The following is a 20285-nucleotide window of genomic DNA, read 5'->3' as shown; positions in this document are numbered from 1 at the left end:
TTTTACTGGCAGAGGGCTGCAGGAGCCCACGATAGCCAAAAACAGAGCCAGGGGAACCATGTGTGCCCCTCCTGAGCTCCTCCTGAGTTTTGCTAGCTCCAGAGGGCTAGCAAAACAGACTAGTAGAAAAAGTGGCATTTGATCACAAGGCAAAGAGGCATCGAGAAATGTTTCCCCTTTTGCATCTGAGCATCCAAGAAGGGACAGGAAAGGAGAAAGGGAAAGAGGAAAGAAAAAGAAAAAGAAGGGAAGATGGGAAGAGAGCAAGGAAAGAAAAAGAAGAAAAGAGGGGAAGGAAGAAGAAAGGAGAATGAAGAGGGAAGAAAAAAGAAGAAAAGGGAAAAAAGGAAGGAAGGAAGGAAGGTAGGTTATAATGAGAGGGAGGGAGGGTCTGAGGGAAGTCCTAACTTAGCACTTGGCCACCAGCAGCCTTGCTGCCCTTTCACCACCCCCTTGTCTCCTCCTCCTGACCTCTCCTGCTGATCTCCCATCCTATCGCTGAGGATACTTTGGTTACAAATCCAGGTCTCCTGGCGTGGAGAGGGAGTGGGCCTCCCTCTGATACACACACTTTGCCCTCCCACACACACCATAAATAAGGAGAGCGAGACCAGCAGCAGTAACCTTGAGGAGGTAAGCACAGCCAGGCACTCCCTTAGGAAGAGGGGCTGGGCTCTGATGGGGTATATGGTCCCGGTGCCCTGGGAGCTTGAAGGCTGGGCTGGACACTTGCCCTCCACTGCCTAGGGCTCTGGACAGCCTGAGCCACTGTTTGGGGGTTTTCCACATGGCCTGAGAGGGATGGCAAGGGTCCTCTGGAGGGCAAGGGTTTGGCACTCTCCCTGGTCTCAACTTCCTCCACTGGAGACAATGTATCCCCCAACCCCATCTGGCCACCAAAGGTGCCCCCAACACGAGCTGGCCACACCCCCAGCCATGCCCACTCCAGCCATGCCAACCCAGCCCCCCGAGGTCAAACACAACCCTGATGCAGCCCTCAATGAAATCAAGTTTGATACCCCTGATTTAAACCATGTTTTTACCCCAACTATGCCCATTCTCTCAAATGCAAGCTAGAGTTTTTAATCTAGAACTGCTTGTAAGCAACTGCATTTTGTCACATCCATCATCTAGGACAGAGGTGTCAAACTGGTGGACTGTGGGCTGGATGTGTCATGCGTAGGCCACACCCAACCCAGCTCTGCAAAGGGAATGGAAAAAAAACATCACGATGGCAATGTGACATGGCAAGTTTGACATCCATGATCTAGGATCAGTAGTGGGTTGCTACTGGTTCTCCCCAGTTCGCAAGAACCAGTAGTAAGCATTTTGAGTAGTTCGGAGAACTGGTAGTAAAAATTCTGCCTGGCCCCGCCCCCAATCTATTGCTGCCTCCCGACTAGTTGATCGGCTAGAAGGAAAAAATCAAGACTCACTTGTCGAAGAAGAGAAAAACAAAACAAAAACAAGACACTGTCCCTTTAAATTGAGACGCCAAGAAGCCTCCCAACTGATCGCTCACTTCTTAGCCAGGAGATTGCTTGGCAAAGAAGAAGGGCGGGGCGGGGGGCGGGGAAACGCTGTCGTTTTAAATTGACAGAGCTGGAAGCTCCTTTCTGGGTCAGCTGAACAACAAATTGGATAAGAGGAGGAATTCTTATATGGTTCAATGTTTTTGAAGTTTTGGGGTTTGGGCAACATGGGCTTTGTATTTCTAAAAAGATTTGGGTGATTTCCATTGTGAAATATCCTGTCTTGAATGAGTTTTCTGCCTGCTTGTAAATGGAACCAAACTTCTGGCTTCCACTTTCTATTATCTCTAAGGACCGGTAGCTGTTTTCTGCTTACAAAGTTTTCTTTATGCAGCTGGCAGGAATGTGGAATTCCAGGCAGGTTCCTTGCTAGCAGCTTGATTATTCCTTAATTATCTGGGATATTTTATTTGGGAAATGAAGAGGGGGGAGTTTGATTCCTTCCCAGAGCAGATTAGTGGGGTGGGGAGGGAATGGGGATTTTGAAGTAACTTTCCTCTGGAGTGGGGAGGGAATGGGGATTTTAGGCTTGCTGACAAACATCAGCCATAATACAAATGATTGTTTTGAACAATATGCAGGTGGTATTACATGAATGGCTATTTTATATGTGAAATTATGACTGAAACCTATATTGGTTCACACTGTCAGGAAGTTTGTCCTTAGTTTTAGGTTGCTTCTCTCTTTGTTGAGTTTCCATCCATTGCTTCTTGTTTTGCCTTCTTGTGCTTTGGAAAATACTTTCCCCCCCTTCTTTCTAGCAGCCCCTTAAAAGCCTGTTGCCTATCACACTCTTGGGCAAAGCATGTGAGCCATTTCCTCCTTTCAGTGATCCATGAAAGTGCATCTATAGCAGAGGTCTCTAACCTTGGCCACTTTAAGGCTCTGAGACAGCAAAGCTGGCTGAGGGATTCTGGGAATTGAAGTCCATAAGTCTTAAAGTGGCCAAGTTTGGAGACCCCTGATCTATAGTATGTAGATAATAAAGTTGAAAAAAGGTGAACAACATTTTTGCAGAACTATAGATACGTTAAGGCTGGGTGTGACAAGGAATGGCTGAGAGGGGAGGGGCCAGGCGAGGTACCCTTTGACATGAGTGACATTGAGTTGGTCACGCCTACCCAGTCATATGACCATCAAGCCACACCCACTGTCACATGACCATCAAGCCATGCCCACAAAATAAGTCACGCCCACAGAACTGGTAGTAAAAAAAATTAGAACCCACCCCTGTCTAGGATGCTGATGTAATATACCATCACACACTCAGGATACATATCCTGAGTAAAGGTTTAACAAATTCTCCAGGAACCTGAGTTTTAGACAGAATAGTAGTGTCCAATGAAGCATGCTGGACACTGCTAAAAGCAGCACAATTGCCATCCCCTCACACACTACTTATGTGGGTAACCATGAATATGGTTGGAACTGCTAAAAAAAGTCCTTAAACACAGTTAGCTATTTGTACTAGAAGTGTGCTATTTTTTATGCAATAAAAGTAACTAATCTAGATCCCATCTCATACAGCAAAGTGCTGCACTAGATCTCTGTCTGAATAATAGTTAAATTTTAATCACAGATTTGTGCTCAAGGAGGAATCCTAATTTTGTGGTTGCTGCTTTTCATAGCCCTTGCTTCATAGTAGTGTCACTATATCCTCGTGTTTGGGTAAGTTGATTAATTTGATTAATGTGTCAGCAGCTCAGTTCCGTCCAAGACACACATGCAATTTTTTCCACGGCAACAATAAAAAAGTTTGTCATTTTCAAGAACAAAGGCAGGAAGTCTCCAGAGCACGAGCAAAACACTGGAACAGGGAAGGTGAACTGAATGACAGTTAATTGTTTAAACAGACTTGTGTTGTTAAGGAAGCAAGAAACTTCATTACTTTATATGGTATTCTGATGGCTAATCATATCATATAAACCAGGCTAAAAAATGACATAGATCAGCCTTCTCAACTTGTGCCCTCCAGATGTGCTGGACAACTCATCTCATCTCAAGTCAGCATGAGATTTGCTGTCTGGCATAAATGCCAATATAACTGCTGAATACCACATTGGGAAAGCTTGTATGCGAATTGACGAAAACATATTTTTCTCCTTAACCAATGGAACTTTAGAGCAGGTACTTTATTATTGGCCTTTGAATTTCTACATTTTTTTACAAAAGGATTGTCCAGAACTTTTTAATTTTAGTAAGGGTAAGACTATGTAACAAATTAATCAATCCTGATTTGTTTTTTTAAAGTTAGCTAAATATATGAATTATCCTTAGTAGTAAGTGGATCCTGATTAAAGCATCTCCATGCTATGCTTAGTGCTAGTCATCGCTAATTTCACTAAATGTTGGCCATGGTTATTTGTCTCTGTCTTCAGAGTTGAGGATAAGAGTTCTAATTCAAGCTTATTTCATATATAGAGGGCAATACACATTTAGAAACCAGAGGACTTCTTCAGACTCTTCAGATGTTGAAATAACACATTACAATTGTTAATTGAAGAGGTATTTTAAACTGACCTGTGGAGCTTGCACATGCATTCTCTGACTTCTCCCACTCCTCCCTCCCCATCCATATTTAAATTCTACATCAGTCTATAGTCCAGTATTTCTCAACCAGTGGAACTTTAAGATGTGTGGATTTCAACTGCAGAAATTCCCCAGCCGGCACTGCTGGTTGCAGAATTCTGTGAGTTGAACTCCCCATTTCTTTAAAGTTGCTCAGGTTGGAAAACACTGTCTAGCCACTCCATTGCATCTGATGAAGTGGGCATAGCTTACAAAAGCAGATGCCTATTAATAAAATTAATTAATTTTGTTGGAAGAAATGTCTATCTGGGGTCAGTTCCAAGTGGGGAGAAAGACACTAGAAACATGGAGGCTGCTCGGAAGGATGGTTTGTTGGTGAACAGGACCACATGGATTTGAAGTCCTGGGTAGCTGACCACATGGAGTGGAGAGTGAGTGTTATTTATACCCTCTCTTGGGGCTTTGAACTTGAGCTTTCTGTTCCTGTGGCAAGGGCATGTATCCTATTGGTTGAGACTCCCATGTGGAGTCATTTTTGTCTGAATCAAGTTTGATTGAACCTTGCTGGGTGATGTAATGAAGGGGCTTGGTTGTGCCATGTGATGAGCTCTGCTGATAGTTATGTTAGGGCATGTCCTGGAGGGTCATGTCTTAATCCCGTCACCCTGGAGCTGAGGTCTTTTGTTTTGTAGATAGGCTGGCCCAGTCCTCAATGGTCACCAAATATCTGCTGGGGGCAGGGAGCTGGGGCTGAGTTTCTGTCTCCAAGAGCATATTTCTCACTTTCTCATCCAGGGAAATATAATATTATGCCTTTTTAATATTTCCTAAAATATCTCATTCTTCTAGGAGGGGAGGTGCTAACTTTCTTCAATTTGCAAAGATGGGACCAGGCTCCTTTTGTGATGACTTACACAACTCTCTATCTGGAGAGAGCTCTCTATATATAGACAGCTAACATCAAAAACGTCATCAAAAAAGCACAACAAAGAATGTTTTTTCTGCGCCAACTCAGAAAGCTCAAACTGCCCAAGGAGCTGCTGATACAGTTCTACAAAGGAATTATTGAGTCTGTCATCTGCACCTCTATAACTGTCTGGTTTGGTTCTTCAATCCAACAAGACAGACACAGACTTCAGAGGATAATTAGAACTGCAGAAAAAACATTTGCTACCAACCTGTCTTCCATTGAGGACCTGTATACTGCATGAGTCAAAAAAGAGGGCTGAGAAAATATTTACAGACCCCTCACATCCTGGACATAAACTGTTTCAACTCCTACCTTCAAAATGACGCTATAGAGCACTGCACACCAGAACAACTAGACACAAGAACAGTTTTTCCCCGAAGGCCATCACTCTGCTAAACAAATAATTCCCTCAACACTGTCAAACTATTACTAAATCTGCACTACTATTAATCTTTTCATCATTCCCATCACCTATAACTTTGTTGCTTGTATCCTTACGATTTATATTGATATTGTTTCCTGATTGCTTATTTGTATCCTATGACTATCATTAAGTGTTGTACCTTAGAATTCTTGATGAACGTATCTTTTCTTATGTACACTGAGAGCATATGCACCAAGACAAATTCCTTGTGTATCCAATCACACTTGGCCAATAAAAATTATATTCTATTTTATTCTATTCTATCTACAGTTCCTTTCTATTCTATCTTACAGTTCTATTCTATCTTACAGTTTTTTCCCGAAGGCCATCACTCTGCTAAACAAATAATTCCATCAACACTGTCAAACTATTTACTGAATCTGCACTACTATTAATCTTCTCATAGTTCCCATCACCAATCTCTTTCCATTTATGACTGTATGACTATAACTTGTTGCTGGCAATCCTTATGATTTATATTGATATATTGACCATCAATTGTGTTGTAAATGTTGTACCTTGATGAATGTATCTTTTCTTTTATGTACACTGAGAGCATATGCACCAAGACAAATTCCTTGTGTGTCCAATCACACTTGGCCAATAAAAATTCTATTCTATTCTATTCTATTCTATTCTATTCTATTCTATTCTATTCTATTCTATTCTATTTCTTTCAGCACAGGTAGGGCATCTCCCCCACCATGCATTTTAACCTTTTCCCCTCTGATAGAGCATATAGTATTATTGATTAAACCAGCCTGAAATGAATTTTTGCACCAAGGTGTGGTTTATAAAGGCATAAAATAAATTCATAAATAAACTAAATAATGTTGAGGAGACTTAGAATGGACAAGAATTTTGAATTTCCTTGAGGACATTAAAGGCAATCCTGCCCTCCAGTGGTTAGTAGAGCATAATGCAAGGGTTTCATTTTCTCTGGCTGTTGGCTGCATGATTCCTAAATACAGTTATCTTTGCCTTTCCTATTCACACCTTGTCAATCCTTTTCTATATGCTGCAAACAGATAAAGGTAGCATTGAATATTTGTTGCCCTAAATGGTAAAGAATCCAAATGATATTGTAATCTCATTTTGTTTGATAAATGCCTTTAACGCCTTTCTTATTAGCACATGGTCCAGAAAATAAACAATACTTCTCATTTTAGGTTTACAACCTAAAATGCATTACGGTAGTCCCTATGAGCTTTTTTGTTTGTTTGTTTAAAGAACGTTATTCTCAAATCTGATTCCTCCTTAAAGTGCTGTCCAGGCCAATTCTGGTTTCAGATTAGAATGTCTCAATGGATCTATGAAACAAGTGTCCCATCAAATAAATACAGGTAGTCCATGACTTACAACAGTTCATTTAATGACTGTTCAAAGTTACAACAGTGCTGAAAAAAGTGACTTACAACCATTTTTCACACTTGTAACCATTGCAGCATCCCTATGGTCACATGATTCACATTTGGATGCTTAGTTGCAGTGTCCCAGGGTCATGCGAAAAGCAAAGTCAATTTGCTTTGTCAACTTTGTCAAAGTCAATTTGCTTTGCGACAAGCAAAATCAATGGGGAAACCAGATTCACTTAGCAACTGTGTGACTAATTTAACACTGCAGTGATTCAATTAATAAGGGTGGCAAGAAAAGACGTAACATGGGGCAAAACTCACTTAATAAATTTCTCACTTAACAACATAAATTTTTGGCTCAGTTGTGGTTGCAAGTGAAGGGGTACCTGTATCCTGTTTGCATGTGGGTTGGGTAATAGTGAGAGAGAACAGGGCACTAATGGGTGCCAGAAGGTAAAATGTAGGGTTAGGAGCCTACATAGGGAACAAGTGAAACAATGCAATTTCTGCCCCTTTTGTTCCTGTGTGCAATGTCTTCACATAATACAAAAGAGCAAAAGTTACTTTATGTTATTGTAATTCACATTTTATCATTTTGATAATATTAACAGATAATTTAGACCATCAATACCTGGGGGTTCAGATTTTGATATATTTAGTGTTTTTTCTAAAGTAAAAAGCTTCAGAATATTTTTTTCTAGTTGTTATTCATTAATATACCATTTGTGTCTTGTGTAGATACAAATCATCATGTTATTTCCTGATGATTATTATAGAGAAAAAATTCTATTTGAAATCTTCCTGTAAGTATTCAGTGACTGTTAAGGCAATATTCTCTAAAATTAATTGAATGCAAGCTTTTAGAAAGCATTAATCTGGAAGAAAAGCCCATGCCTACAAAATTCTTCAAGGAACCACTTTGAGTTTCTACAACACCCTCAAGTATCTCCTTACTTTGATGGGCATTTTAGAAGCTCTCTAATTATTGACATGCCCCTTATATTTTGAAGAGATAGATCGATACCGTATATGAGAAAGGAGCCATGAGTTTAATGTTACATTGCCACAAACAGCTCCAAATAGCAGACTGATATATTGATAACCATTATAATAAAATATATTATTTAAGTTGTAAATATTTCTAAATATGTATCTATGCATGTGAATAATAAATACAGAAAATATGCAAGCAAAATGATGACCTTATGTCATTTTGGTGATGTTGTTTCCTCTTTGGGGCAATGTGTATGTAATTTTGTCACATTTAGTTCACTGAATTCACTGAACCAAAAGTGAATGCGACATTACTAGGTTTTTTTTAAAAAAATGCTGGTATCTTGCTCCTTTGGCCTAGTAAGATAAATGAATATTCTTGGAGTAAGCAGAGGAAGTATACTGCATTTGTCTCATCTTTATTTTTAAAATGCAAGCTTCTAAGGAGAATGGAAAAGAGAATGGAGGAAAAGGAGCTGCTTATTTCACATTTTCTTTATTGATTGCCACTGGCTGGAATTTCAGGTTGCATGCTAGATATCAGTAAAACAGATGGAACTATATTAGAATTACAGCAAGATTAAGAAAGGTGGCATATACACTGCTGACCAGGGACAGCTGAATACAGGTTTGAAGCTTCTGAACTGTGATGGATCCTGAAAGGCCTGCAAAGATGCTCATTCTTGCATTAGTGGCTCTTACGATGTCACTGCTATGGATGTTGCAGAGGGAAAGATTTTTTTAAAAAAATACACTTTTAATGAAGAAAATTATAAATCCCTCCAAATACTATGAACTCCTTCATTTTTTTTTACTTAAAAGTGGGCAGAGCATATTTGTTGCAACTGTCAACCACTCCCCATTGCCGCCACCGCCCTCCTACTCAGCTAAGCTCACCTCTGCTTCTGCCTCTTCAATTACTTTAGAAGACAACAAATCTGTATTCTTGCTTTCGTTGCATCAGCCTTCCTATGACTGATCGATGCTTTGACAGCTCATGTTGCCAACCTGGCCCTGTGTTTGGGCTTGACAGATGTTATCAGATACAGCCTGACATTTAGAACCCTTTCAGCAAGAATACAGAAGGCTCTGGAAGATACTTCATCTTCCTTGTCATCCTAGCAAGGTGTGTGAAAATGGGGGAAAGTTTAGGCTAAAGCTTCAAATCCTCTAGCTGCTCATCCAGCCCTCATTCCTTCCAAGAGAAGAATGAAAACAAAAAGAAAACCTTCTAGACATTCACTGATATCTATGTAAGGGTGCTGTGAATGAGGCCTGAAAGGGGTGGATAGCCTGGATGCTTCAGCAGCAGGAGGTTCAAACTAAGAAGACTGAGCTGAAGTCGGCTTCTCTTCACGGGATACAGGAATGGGTCTCTCGCTATGGCCGGGTTCTGTGGCAGACTGAACCTTGGGAGCAGAGAAGGTTAGCATGCCATCAGTAGACAGAGAGCAAGTGATGGCTGATTGATCGACAGTGGAAGGAAGACGGTATCGACGATGGAATTCCCGGGAAATGTATCCATGGTCATCCTGAAGTGAGATGCAACAAAAACAAAAGGAAAACAAACTCATTGGCATTAAAGGGTTTAGTTAACAGGTAAGTCCTTCAGAGTCAATTGCTCTGTAAACATCAGCCTGGTGCAGAACAGAGTTACAGAAGCAGAAATGATCCAACATATATCCCCTCCATATTGCTTTCATCCTTTCTCTCCCCTCTTAAAAGAGCTGTCCAGAGCAGATTGATTCATCTTTACACGATATAGCTAGTCATATATTCTATATATAGCTGTTGCTGAAGGTATCTTCATATTGTAATTGGTGCAAAATGCAATGACCTGCTTCTTGGCTAGTACCAGTCACCAGAGCACATAACACCCATATTGCAGGCCCAGCATCGGCTACCTGCATTTTCCCAGCTGCAATCTGAAGTGCTCCTGCTGACTATAAAGCCTTAAATGGCTTGGAACCCAGGTTTTTGAAGTACTACTTTCCCCAGCCAGATTCAACCCATCCTGTATGGTCTCACATACTTCCGTGATGTGAGAGCCAAGATCATGTTTATAGCCCTGTTGTATAACATGGCTTCTTCTAAGAAAACAGATTCAACCCATCCTGTATGGTCATTCCAGGAGAAGTTGAAGTTTCCCACTTCCGTGATGTGAGAGCCAAGATCATGTTTATAGCCCTGTTGTATAACATGGCTTCTTCTAAGAAAGCAGACAAATCCCTTCCTTAACATCCCTTCTGAAGATATAAAGACAGAGCTCTTCCTAAAAACATTTGATGGGAAATTTTTTGGTATCATTATCATTAATCTTCTTATAGTGTTTTTGTTGTTTGTTGATTGGAGAAATTCCATTTAAATTACTGTGATCATTTTGTAGATTTGCCTTTTTATTTTTATCTTACTGTGTATGTTTTAACTATATATTTGTACTGCAACTGTTTTAATTGCAAGTTGTAAATTGCCAGGAATCCCTGACAGTTTCAGTGATGTACATGTGCAATAAATAAGTACATAAAATATTGTACTGTTTGGACATGTTCAGTTAATGTTAATAAACATAATTTAAGGCTTTGGGCATTTTCACACAAAGGGACATGCAATACTTTGAAAACAACTGTAGACCTCTATGTAGATCATCCCTCTGCCTCTGTGGACTTTTTCACCTGATACTGGTGTGGAGTCTTTAAGTCACGTTGAACTTACAATTCCTCCTCAAAGTGCTGGTGGCAACTATGGCCAATATGACTTTTGCACAGCTCCAGTTAATGCACAAGTTGTGCCCATTCTTCAGGCAGCTGCTCACATCCTTAGTTACTCATTCCCTAGTCACCTCAAAAATGGACTTTATGTTCTACATGGCATTTGCCTTGAAGCCCACTTGAAACAACAGCTTACCCAGAATATGGCACCATAATATGACAATGGGATGTTGCTATTCCATAAGCTATACTGGCTACAAATTGGCATCCAAGTGCTAAATCAAAACGATAGTTATGCTTTATAAAGTCATTCATGATATAGGACCTGCCAATCCAGGGAGATCAGACAAAGGAAGTGTGCTTTGAGTCTCTTTGATTAAACAGTGTGATCTATCGGGATCTCAGAAGCTACCTTTTCTGTTGTAGTGGATGAGCATTCTTCCAAAGATGGCTTCTGTCTGATAATATATTAGTGCTAGCCACGTAGTGTCAGCTTGTAAATGGTATTAAATAAATAGGTTCTCATGATGTCACAGTGTTGAAATGCTAATCATTGTAATACTTTCTTAGCTAGTTGAAAGCTAGAGATTTGGGGAGAAGGAAAGGAGAGTCAATGATAGCTCTATTTTGCCACTGTGGGGGAACTCTTGTTCTCTCCTCCTCCTTCCAACTCTTAAGCTTCAAGTCCTGCAAAACAGATACTAGCTTGAGATGTCTATGGTTCCCTTCCCATTCCCATCACAAAAAGACAAAAAGAAGAAAGGAAAAAACTAGCAACCTGTTTTCTCTTTCCATCTTCCTATTGGCAGGGAGTTGATGGTGCTGCAAAATGTCAGAACTTTGAAGGAGGGGGGCAGTGTTTTTGTTTTTCCTTTCCTTTTCCTTCTTTCCATTTTGAAAGTGAGGAACTGTCATAGTGAAAGCAGCAGGGACCTACAGTGACTCTGCTTATTGCCAGGAGTTCGATTCTGACCGGCTCAAGGTTGACTTCCATCCTTCTGAGGTCGGTATAATGAGGACCCAAATTGTTTGGGGTGATATGCTGACTGTGTAAACTGCTTAGAGAGGGCTATAAAGCACTATGGAGTGGTATATAAATCTTAGTGCTAATTACTATTGCTATAGCAGCCTGTGGCAAGACAATGATTTTCACTCCTTGTTCTCAACTGGTAGAAGTCTGGAGAATCATAGATCAATTTCAAAGTATTTTGGAGGATCTGGTGAGTTGAAACTTTCTTTTTTTCTTCATAGCATCTTGCTGCAACTGCAGGTTACACTTTTTTTTCTGGAATAACTAAGTGTGGCCCAAGCCAGACATTATCATGAGCTGAGAGAGAGAGAGTGACTGGCCCAAAGCCACCTAGCTGACTTTCATGGCTAAGGCAGGAGTAGAACTTACAGTCTCCTGGTTTCTAGTCTGGTGCCTTAACCAGGAGACCATATTGGCTCACCAATTTATCCAACAGTAGCAATATAGAAATCCCTGTGGTTAATAGAAGTAGCAAAGCAAATGAACTGTCAGATTAATTGATAATGAATTGATATAGTTCTGAGATAATATAATCAGCTATTTGAATTATCTTTCTGCTTTCCTACAAAAAACCCCATAAATTTGTGCAATTAATAAATTAGCAGCATACAGCAAAAGGTAAGATGAAACAGAATTTTTGTACCTCATTTTTCTTTTTTTCTCCATTTTTACTTTATGACATACATCACCTCCATACTGTATGGACCAACAGTGATTAAGATAGGATGTTTAAGTTCATAAAGCTATGATTTCAAAAATTAACATATTCCATTATCCTCTTTGCAGATGAGGAACCATTACTCCTGTACTGTCTTTTCCCCATTATTACAAACATCAAACTCACATTGTTTCATGATTCTTTTTCATGGTTGAAATCTGTCTGAGAGAGAAGTAACTGTTGATCAGAGTTTTAAGACTAAACAATGAGATTCTGTGACTTTCCCAAGATTAATCTTTCAAGTATTCGCTCAAAAAGTAAAAAGCTCCAATCCTGACTGCAGAAAATATGACTTCAGTAACAGAGTTGTTAATGCCTAGAATGCACTACCAGATTTTGTGGTCTCTTCCCAAAATCCACAAAGCTTTAACCAAAAACTATCTACTATTGATCTCACCCCATTCCTAAGTGGTCTGTAAGGGGCGTGCATAAGAGCACCAACGTGCCTACTGTTCCTGTCCAAATGTTCCCTTTGATTGTATCCAATTTCATATAGTTATTAAATACTTATGATTATATTTATGCTTATATATTGTATAGTTATTTCATGCTTATGCTTACAAATACTGTTGTGACAAATAAATAAATAAATAAATAAAAATAAAAAGGTTCAGGGCTAAAATCTTGGGGTATGCATAAATGAAATATGTATTTTACTTCAAGCCTGAAACAAATTATTCCATCTGGAATATTACATCACAATATTTCAAGCTGTCTGTACTTTGACTGAGCAAAACCTGAAGGAGATAAAATGTTTTGTAACCTTTTTTTTTCCACCACAGGATCACAAGAATAGAACGGACACGACTTCATGTTGAGGGCTACCAAGAAGCCAACTTGAGGATGAGGATGAGGATGATGATAAAATAACTTTCTGCTAAGGAAAAATCTACCAGTAGACGAGAGTGGTTGAGGGTTGAACTGTGAAGTCCTTGGTGTTCTCTGAGCTTGACTGTTTTGTTGCAGACATTTCATTACCAACTAGTTAGTATCTTCTGTGCTAGAAGGGAGAGGAGTTTGCTTTCTGTTTACTGTATATACAGTAGCTTGTCCAGGGGCCCAGGGGTCAAAGAGTCATATCTGGATCCAGACTTGGAGCTTCTAGCCCTCTGGCTAGTGCCTGGGAGACTAGTTGAGAAGGATATTTGACTAATTTAGAAGTTACTGTATATATACAAAGAACAAATACACTCCCTTCAAGCACTGAGGATGTTATCTAGTCAGATAATGAAACATCTGCAAGAAAACAACCAAATTCAGAGCACCAAGGGTGCCATATGGGAAGATTTGTTTCATCATCCTGTGCTTTCTTCATTTCTTCAAGTACAACTATTCCCTTCTTCCTTTGCATTGGGGAGGGGAAGCTATGCTATTTTTTAAAAAAGAAACTGGTTATTAGCCTGACATTCTCTAGTTTAAAAAACAATTAACTGACTGATGGACAGGCTGACTGATTGTGTGCCCTCAAAAAACAATGCGTAGATCTTAATCTCTTGTAGATCCCTTTCAAATCAATTAGGGAAGGAGGGAGGGAGGAAGGGAGGGAGGGAGGGAGGGAAGGAAGGAAGGAAGGAAGGAAGGAAGGAAGGAAGGAAGGAAGGAAGGAAGGAAGGAAGGAAGGGGCATGTACAAGCTATTGACACGGAAAGCTACCTTATTCTGGAAATACAGACTTTCCCCACCTGATTGCCACCATTTACATTCTAAATGTAAATTATATTTAATTTACTTTAATTATTTAAATTAAAGTAAATTAATTTATTATATTTAATTCACAGTAACAAACAAACAAAAAAGAGTCATGCACAGACATGCACAAGCTGATACTAAAGGCTGAGCAGAGTACACAAAGGCAAAGTTAATTTGCATAGAGTCTGCTGCATTTTTAAATGCACTTGGATCTCTACAAACAAAAGAACAGAAGAAAACACACTGAGTACAATGGTAAACACCAAAAACTCAACAAGCCATCCAAAGTTACTTATTCCCTTTTCAATGGCAAGTTTCAATCAAAAACTCCCAAAGAGCCATTGCCAAAGAATCTGAAGCAAGACATCACCTTCAAACATTCAGAAAATAAAAGATAGCTATATGGAATGGCAACTGAGCTTAGGTAGGCATATACAGACACGTTGCAAATGCTTGTTTGTCCTATTGATTGTGGGTGTCTTTCAGGGTGCCTTTGAAGAGCAAGACTCACTGCATTTGTACACGTATTCTGAATCACAAACCAACAGGAACATGTGCAGAACACACCCACATTTTTAAGATGAGTAGGCCAGACCAATATTGTATTACTTTTTCTCACTGACATTTCACTTGATTTTCTTTATATACACAAGCACATTCACATACTGTACAGATATTTTACAAAACGGCAATGGCAGCCTGGTAATAGCATGAAGGGTGAGGGAACGATCAAATCCCAAATGGTTTCTTTAAAATGCCAGCAGCATTGCTTTGAAACTCCATTCCCAGATCATGCTACCAATCCTAAGACAGTAGTGATAAGTTCATGTCTGGTCTATCTTGCTATACTGGCCTAGGAAGGAAAATTCCAATGGCAAGAGGCAAGTCAATTTTTAACTGCATCACATAAAACAGTAAACACTAGAAATGATTTCCCTTGAACCAATTCATTGTATTTTATGCTTGAACCAAGACTCATATAATCATATATGAAGCATATACATTTTGTTTTGAGCATGAATTGCTCAAAGCAGCCATTTTGAACTTAACATATTTTGAACAACCCTACTAAAATGTATTCAAGGTCAGTCTCTGTGTTGTAAGTCTTGAGGTAGATATTTCTAACATTCCTGTACTGTATCTGAAAAAAATCCATTTCTAGATTCTCAACTCTAAGGAACCATGCTAACTTATAAAAGCAGGGTCTTTGCAGTTTATTCAGTAGTATTGCCCATCAGATAATGGAGTTCATTTTGGCACCCATTTTTTTCATAATGTGCCCCCTAAAATAAATGTCCAGGAATAATATTTTAAGAATTCACTTGGCCCTAATTTCATAACTTATATGAAAAATGTTCCTTTCTTTCATCTTTCCCTGTCTCACACACAGTCACAGATATATGGCCCTGATACAGAGTAGGATCATACTGTGGGAGTATTTTGCTTCTGACAATGATTCGTATTTAGATTAAGCCAAAAGTGGGATAAAGATTTATTGATTGATTTATGAGGTATATGTGGCAACATAATGTTTAGGTGAACAATAAACCATTAAAATTACAACAACTAGAAATGACAGGCACTTAGAAACCTACAAAATACATTATAACTCTCTAGGCAGTGATTTTGATCAATCCATTTCCAAATACAAGGAAAAAGGCACATTTTAATGCCTTTCCAAAGACCAGCAAGATTGGATCTTTAATTTAAATGAATAAAGACATTCAGATCAAAAACATAATGCAGGACAAATTTAATTTTCTCATCTACCACACAAGACATAAAGCTAAATACTTACATAGTTTGATCTTGTGTTTTTTTTATTTCCTCTCTCTAACATCACCAATCTCTAAAATTACTAGATTTTAAGCCCTCTAAGAAAGGGGCTGCCAATCCCACTTGGCACAGTCTTATAACTTTAAGGGAAATGCTGACTTTATAGATTCATATTTTCACATGAACCTATAAAGCAAAGTGTGAAATTCTGGATTTCCACATGAAAAGCAATATATTTCTTAGAGGTTTGTTACCTATTGAGTATTTATGTTACTTATGGCAGACAGAGATGGATAGTGGTTTTTATTTATTGTTTGTTTACTTATTTATGACTCGTGTCTAGGCCACGAGTTGGCTTGCAAATAACTGCTTGTCCTCAGTCTGTAAAGTGAAATTTTGGAAAACAGCCATGAAACATCTTCAAACTGCTTCAGAAGAAATGAAAAATATCCACAGTTCATAAACTTCCTCCAAATAACTCACCTTTTTCTTCTCACCATACTTCTACCATTTTGATTTTCTATAACAACCAAATTAAAATTATAAAAGATCACACATACCACAGAGACAAACAAATTATCTTATAAATTTTGGTGGATTACAGTCTACTTTATCATACTTATTTCATTACATTGTGATCCACCAAAGTTTATATTTTTATTTCGTCATTATTTTTGCTACGAATGAGTAACATAACGTAGCTACTCCTCTAGAACTGATTTAAAGTTCTGAAAACTTTTTAAATGATACTACAATTTTTTTTTACTCTACTATACATTTTGGTCTTTCCCCAATGGACAATGCAGCTATTTTTCCCTGACATTATTTGAGCACAAGGTTTTTTCCTAGAACTCCAGACCACAATTTTTATTTAGTCAAAGATCATTCTCTGATTATGTCTACTGCCTTCCAAATATGAGAAAAATATATATTTAAAAACCCCTGTAATCAGAGTTGAAAGGAAACTTACAAGGTATTCTAGTCCAGATTTGAAATTAGAGCATTTTGGCTTCCTTTCATAATGACAGTCCAGCTCTGTTTTAATACCTCTAGTGCAGGAGAAGTTACTACCTTTTAAGTCAGTCTTATTGGAAAGCTCTTTCCATAGGAAATGTCTATTGTTTAGCTTATAATAAACATTCCTAAAACTTCAAACCATTGGTATTAGTTGTACAGTAACATTATCATCATCTTATCATATGATCTTTCCTGGAGCAGATGCACAATCGACCTCCTTTATCTAAACTGCAGATGTTAATATCAGATGAATGAAAATAATTTATTTGCATTTGTAATATAATGGAGGTTTTCATTTTCACTCTTCCTTACCTGTCTCTCATTGTGTTTGCCATGAATTTCCACAAAGTCCTCAATGACTTTTACACTCAAATCTTCAGGGGAGAAATGCTTTACATCCAAAAAAACAAGAAACTTGTCTCGGTCAGATCTCACCTGGAATGAAATAGAGACCACACAAACACATCCCCCCCCCAAGAATTAAAATTTAAACTATTAGCAAGATTAGGTGATTAAGTTATTTTTTATTCTCTTCTCTCAGATTATATGATGATGTCCTCTGATAGTTTATAAGAACAAAATATTTGAGCTTTTTAAAAATAGCCTCAGGCTAGGACTGGTTGGAGATGAACTGACTGGAGGGTGCTGAATATCTAAATGATTATTGAGTTGGGGAGCTTTTGTGCTAGCATGATTTTTAAAATAATTTGTATATAGAAAATATGGTAGAAGACTACTGTAACATATTAAATTAAAATGAATGTATGGACAAAGTTTTTATAGTGTTTTTGCCTTGCCTCACCCTTATTTGAGTCTAGATGATATGATCTTTTTTTCTTGCTATTTGGAAAACTTATGAAGGTGAGAAAGAGTACGCAGGAGGCAGTAGAAGTTATCCATCTTTAAGTACTATTTTAAGATTGATATGTTAAAATGACAAGATTGATTTATTCAAAGCATAGGAATTAATATGCTAGATTTGGATGTAAATTTTGGATTTGTATATGTTCCTACAGAAAAGCTGCTTACAATGCATTTTCTGTGTTCCTTTCACTTCACATTAGGATCACAGCACCATTCACTTAGTGGTTTGGACATTCATCTATTTTGTGAATAGATTTTGTTCATTTCCATCAAATCATTTAGTACAAATTATAATTCACTGACCTTAAATATACATACATGCATAAACGCTTTAGTAATCTTTAAGATTTCTCACTGATTTTTAAAAGTAACCACTTTGTCATCTGAGTTCTTGCTAACTTGTTGACTTGTATTTTACATACATTTGCAGAATATGGAACAGAAGAAAGAGTAAACAGGTGGCATTTCAAACCTGACTGTTCTGAATACATGGTTTCAGTAACACTTTATCTTTATAAATGGTTGGTAGGCTATTCTTTCATATAGGCCACTATAAAGCACTCTGATCATAACATGCCTAACATTTTCTGTAAAGAATATACAAGTTGCAGTACTAATGGTTGAACATAAAATTTATTTCTAGCTACAAAGAAACCATTCGATTTGAATACAAATGTCACACACACAAACATCTGCTTTCAGCTAAGCATGTATATATGCATTCCAGTCCAGATTTAGCAAATACTTAAGTATATTAAGATCAAATATGTTTCTTCCTTTCAAATTATCATCACAAGACACCTGCATTACAGTTTAAGTATTTGATAACAAGAACAATCTGCTATTCTTTGGCAATCTAACCTCCCTATAGTATTGATAAGATTAAATTCTGGAACTATTTCAGATCATGTTGTTTGCATTTTTGCAAACTATTTTAAATCCTACCACATTTTAATCTCTAGTCAGTGTTGCCAGAAATCAAATCCTGAGGGTTTAGTGTTGCTTTTAGGAGAGATCTTTAAAATAGTTTAAATATATTGAGGTATAGGGGTCTTACCTCAGAAACACCTGAGTCCAGCAAAGTACGGAAGAAAGATTGCCTGTAATATGGGCTGATGGTAGAAGAAAACAAAGGCAGGAGATCATATTCAAAAAAACCATCTCCAAAAAAATGGTCAAAAAAGCGGCTTGGAATTAAAGGTCCAAGAGCTCGTTTGAACCAGGGATGCTGAATGGTAATATCCATGGTTTTTGCTGTGGCTGCAAGCTTAGAAGTGGGGGAAAAGACAGTGCAGTCACTTTGATGATAGTGAGGTCTTAGCTGAACCACACTGTGGGATTATAGAAAACGTCCCTCTATATATACCACTTTGGCAGAATGAAGGCATCAGCGGGATTTCTGGAAAGACATGATCTCATTATGAAGGTCAATCTGGTCAGCAGAAATTGTAGGGACTGACCTGGGAGTGACAGTCTCATTAGAATCAGTGCCAGAGGGCTGGACAGTCTTCAGCATTCTCTGGAGAGAAGAGCTATTGTATTATTTACCAGCCAGCCATAATATGGTCCTTTTGCCTAGGGACTCACAAGAGAGCATTTTGCCTACAATACCCCAGATCTTCATAATATCTTCATGAATAACTTGCGGTAGATGAGGGAATAGAACTTATCAAATTTGCGGATGATACTAAGCTAGCAGGAATAGCCAACATCCTAGATCCGTGATGGTGAACCTATGGCATGTGTGCCACAGGTGGCACGGAGAGCCCTCTCTGCAGGCACACCAGCCATCGCCCCAGCCCAGTTCCACTGTGCATATGCCTCCCGCCAACCAGCTGGTCTTCGGATCTCTGCTGCACATGCATGGGGGACTGGGTGCATGCCAGATGCGTATGCATGCGTGCGCGGTGCAGGTTGGTGCAGGAGGCTTTCCAGGCCCAAAACAGGGCACGGGGGGGGGGGGGCTATCCCATTTTGGGCCTGAAAAGCCTTCTGCATCAACCTGGAAGCCAAAACAGGGCACGGGGGGCTAGATGCAGGCGTGGGGGGTCCTCATGCGCAGGGATGCATGTGTATGCACAGGCCGCATGCGCAGGGGGGTGCTTGCATTGCATTTGGGAAGTTCTGGCATGCACACATACATTCATGCGCGCATGTGCACGTTTTGAGTACTCAGCACCAAAAAGGTTAACCATCACTGTCCTAGATGATAGGCTCAAGATTCAGATGGATCTTGACAGACTTGAACACTGGGCCCTATCTAACAAAATGAAATTCAATGTAGAGAAAAGTCTACATTTAGGCAAGAAAAACCAAACGTATACATATAGACTGGGTGAAACGAGGCTTAATAGCAGTAACTGTGAGAGGCATTTTGGAGTCTTAGTGGTCAACCAATTAAATATGAGTTAACAGTATGCGGCGACAGCCAAAAAGTCAGTGCAATCTTTAATTGCATTAACAGAGGGATACAATCAAGATGAGGTACTAATACCACTCTATAAAGCTTTAATAAGAGCACACCTAGAATACTGCACTCAGTTTTGGTCACCACACTATAAAAAAGAGGTTGAGACTCTAGAATGAGTCTTGGTTGCAGAGAAGAGCAACCAAGATGATTAGGAGACTGGAGGCTAAAACATACGATGAACTGGGCATGGCTAGTCTACTGAAGAGAAGG

General features: G+C 38.9%; 1 protein-coding gene and 1 long non-coding RNA gene across 2 annotated transcripts in view; one reads left to right on the top strand and one right to left on the bottom strand.

Moving 5' to 3' along the window:
* Positions 1 to 5473, top strand: part of LOC131199867 (uncharacterized) — a 79805-nt gene extending 74332 nt beyond the window's left edge. The window contains exon 3 of the long non-coding RNA XR_009155459.1: positions 4911 to 5473. This is a non-coding gene — a long non-coding RNA (uncharacterized LOC131199867). The remainder of the gene's footprint in view (positions 1 to 4910) is intronic.
* Positions 5474 to 8130: 2657 nt separating this feature from the next.
* On the bottom strand, positions 8131 to 19800 carry CRYAA (crystallin alpha A). The gene is made up of 3 exons (XM_058186099.1): positions 18663 to 19800; positions 17054 to 17176; positions 8131 to 9335 (listed from the first exon to the last, which is right to left on the bottom strand). Exons 1-3 carry the CDS (start codon positions 18849 to 18851, stop codon positions 9126 to 9128), a joined length of 522 nt encoding a protein of 173 aa, XP_058042082.1. The 5' UTR covers positions 18852 to 19800; the 3' UTR covers positions 8131 to 9125.
* Positions 19801 to 20285: the final 485 nt, after the last annotated feature.

The sequence above is a fragment of the Ahaetulla prasina genome, chromosome 5 (genome assembly GCF_028640845.1).
Source record: "Ahaetulla prasina isolate Xishuangbanna chromosome 5, ASM2864084v1, whole genome shotgun sequence".
Lineage (NCBI taxonomy): Eukaryota > Metazoa > Chordata > Lepidosauria > Squamata > Colubridae > Ahaetulla > Ahaetulla prasina.
Note: the sequence above shows the minus strand (reverse complement) of the source record. Positions and strands in the feature narration are given on the sequence as shown.

Coding starts and splice junctions, on each gene's coding strand:
- CRYAA (XM_058186099.1), bottom strand. CDS start 18,851: ATGGATATTACCATTCAGCATCCCTGGTTCAAACGAGCTCTTGGACCT. Junction 17,177..18,662: donor TGGACTCAGGTGTTTCTGAG/GTAAGACCCCTA, acceptor ATTTCATTCCAG/GTGAGATCTGACCGAGACAA. Junction 9,336..17,053: donor GCAAACACAATGAGAGACAG/GTAAGGAAGAGT, acceptor ATCTCACTTCAG/GATGACCATGGATACATTTC.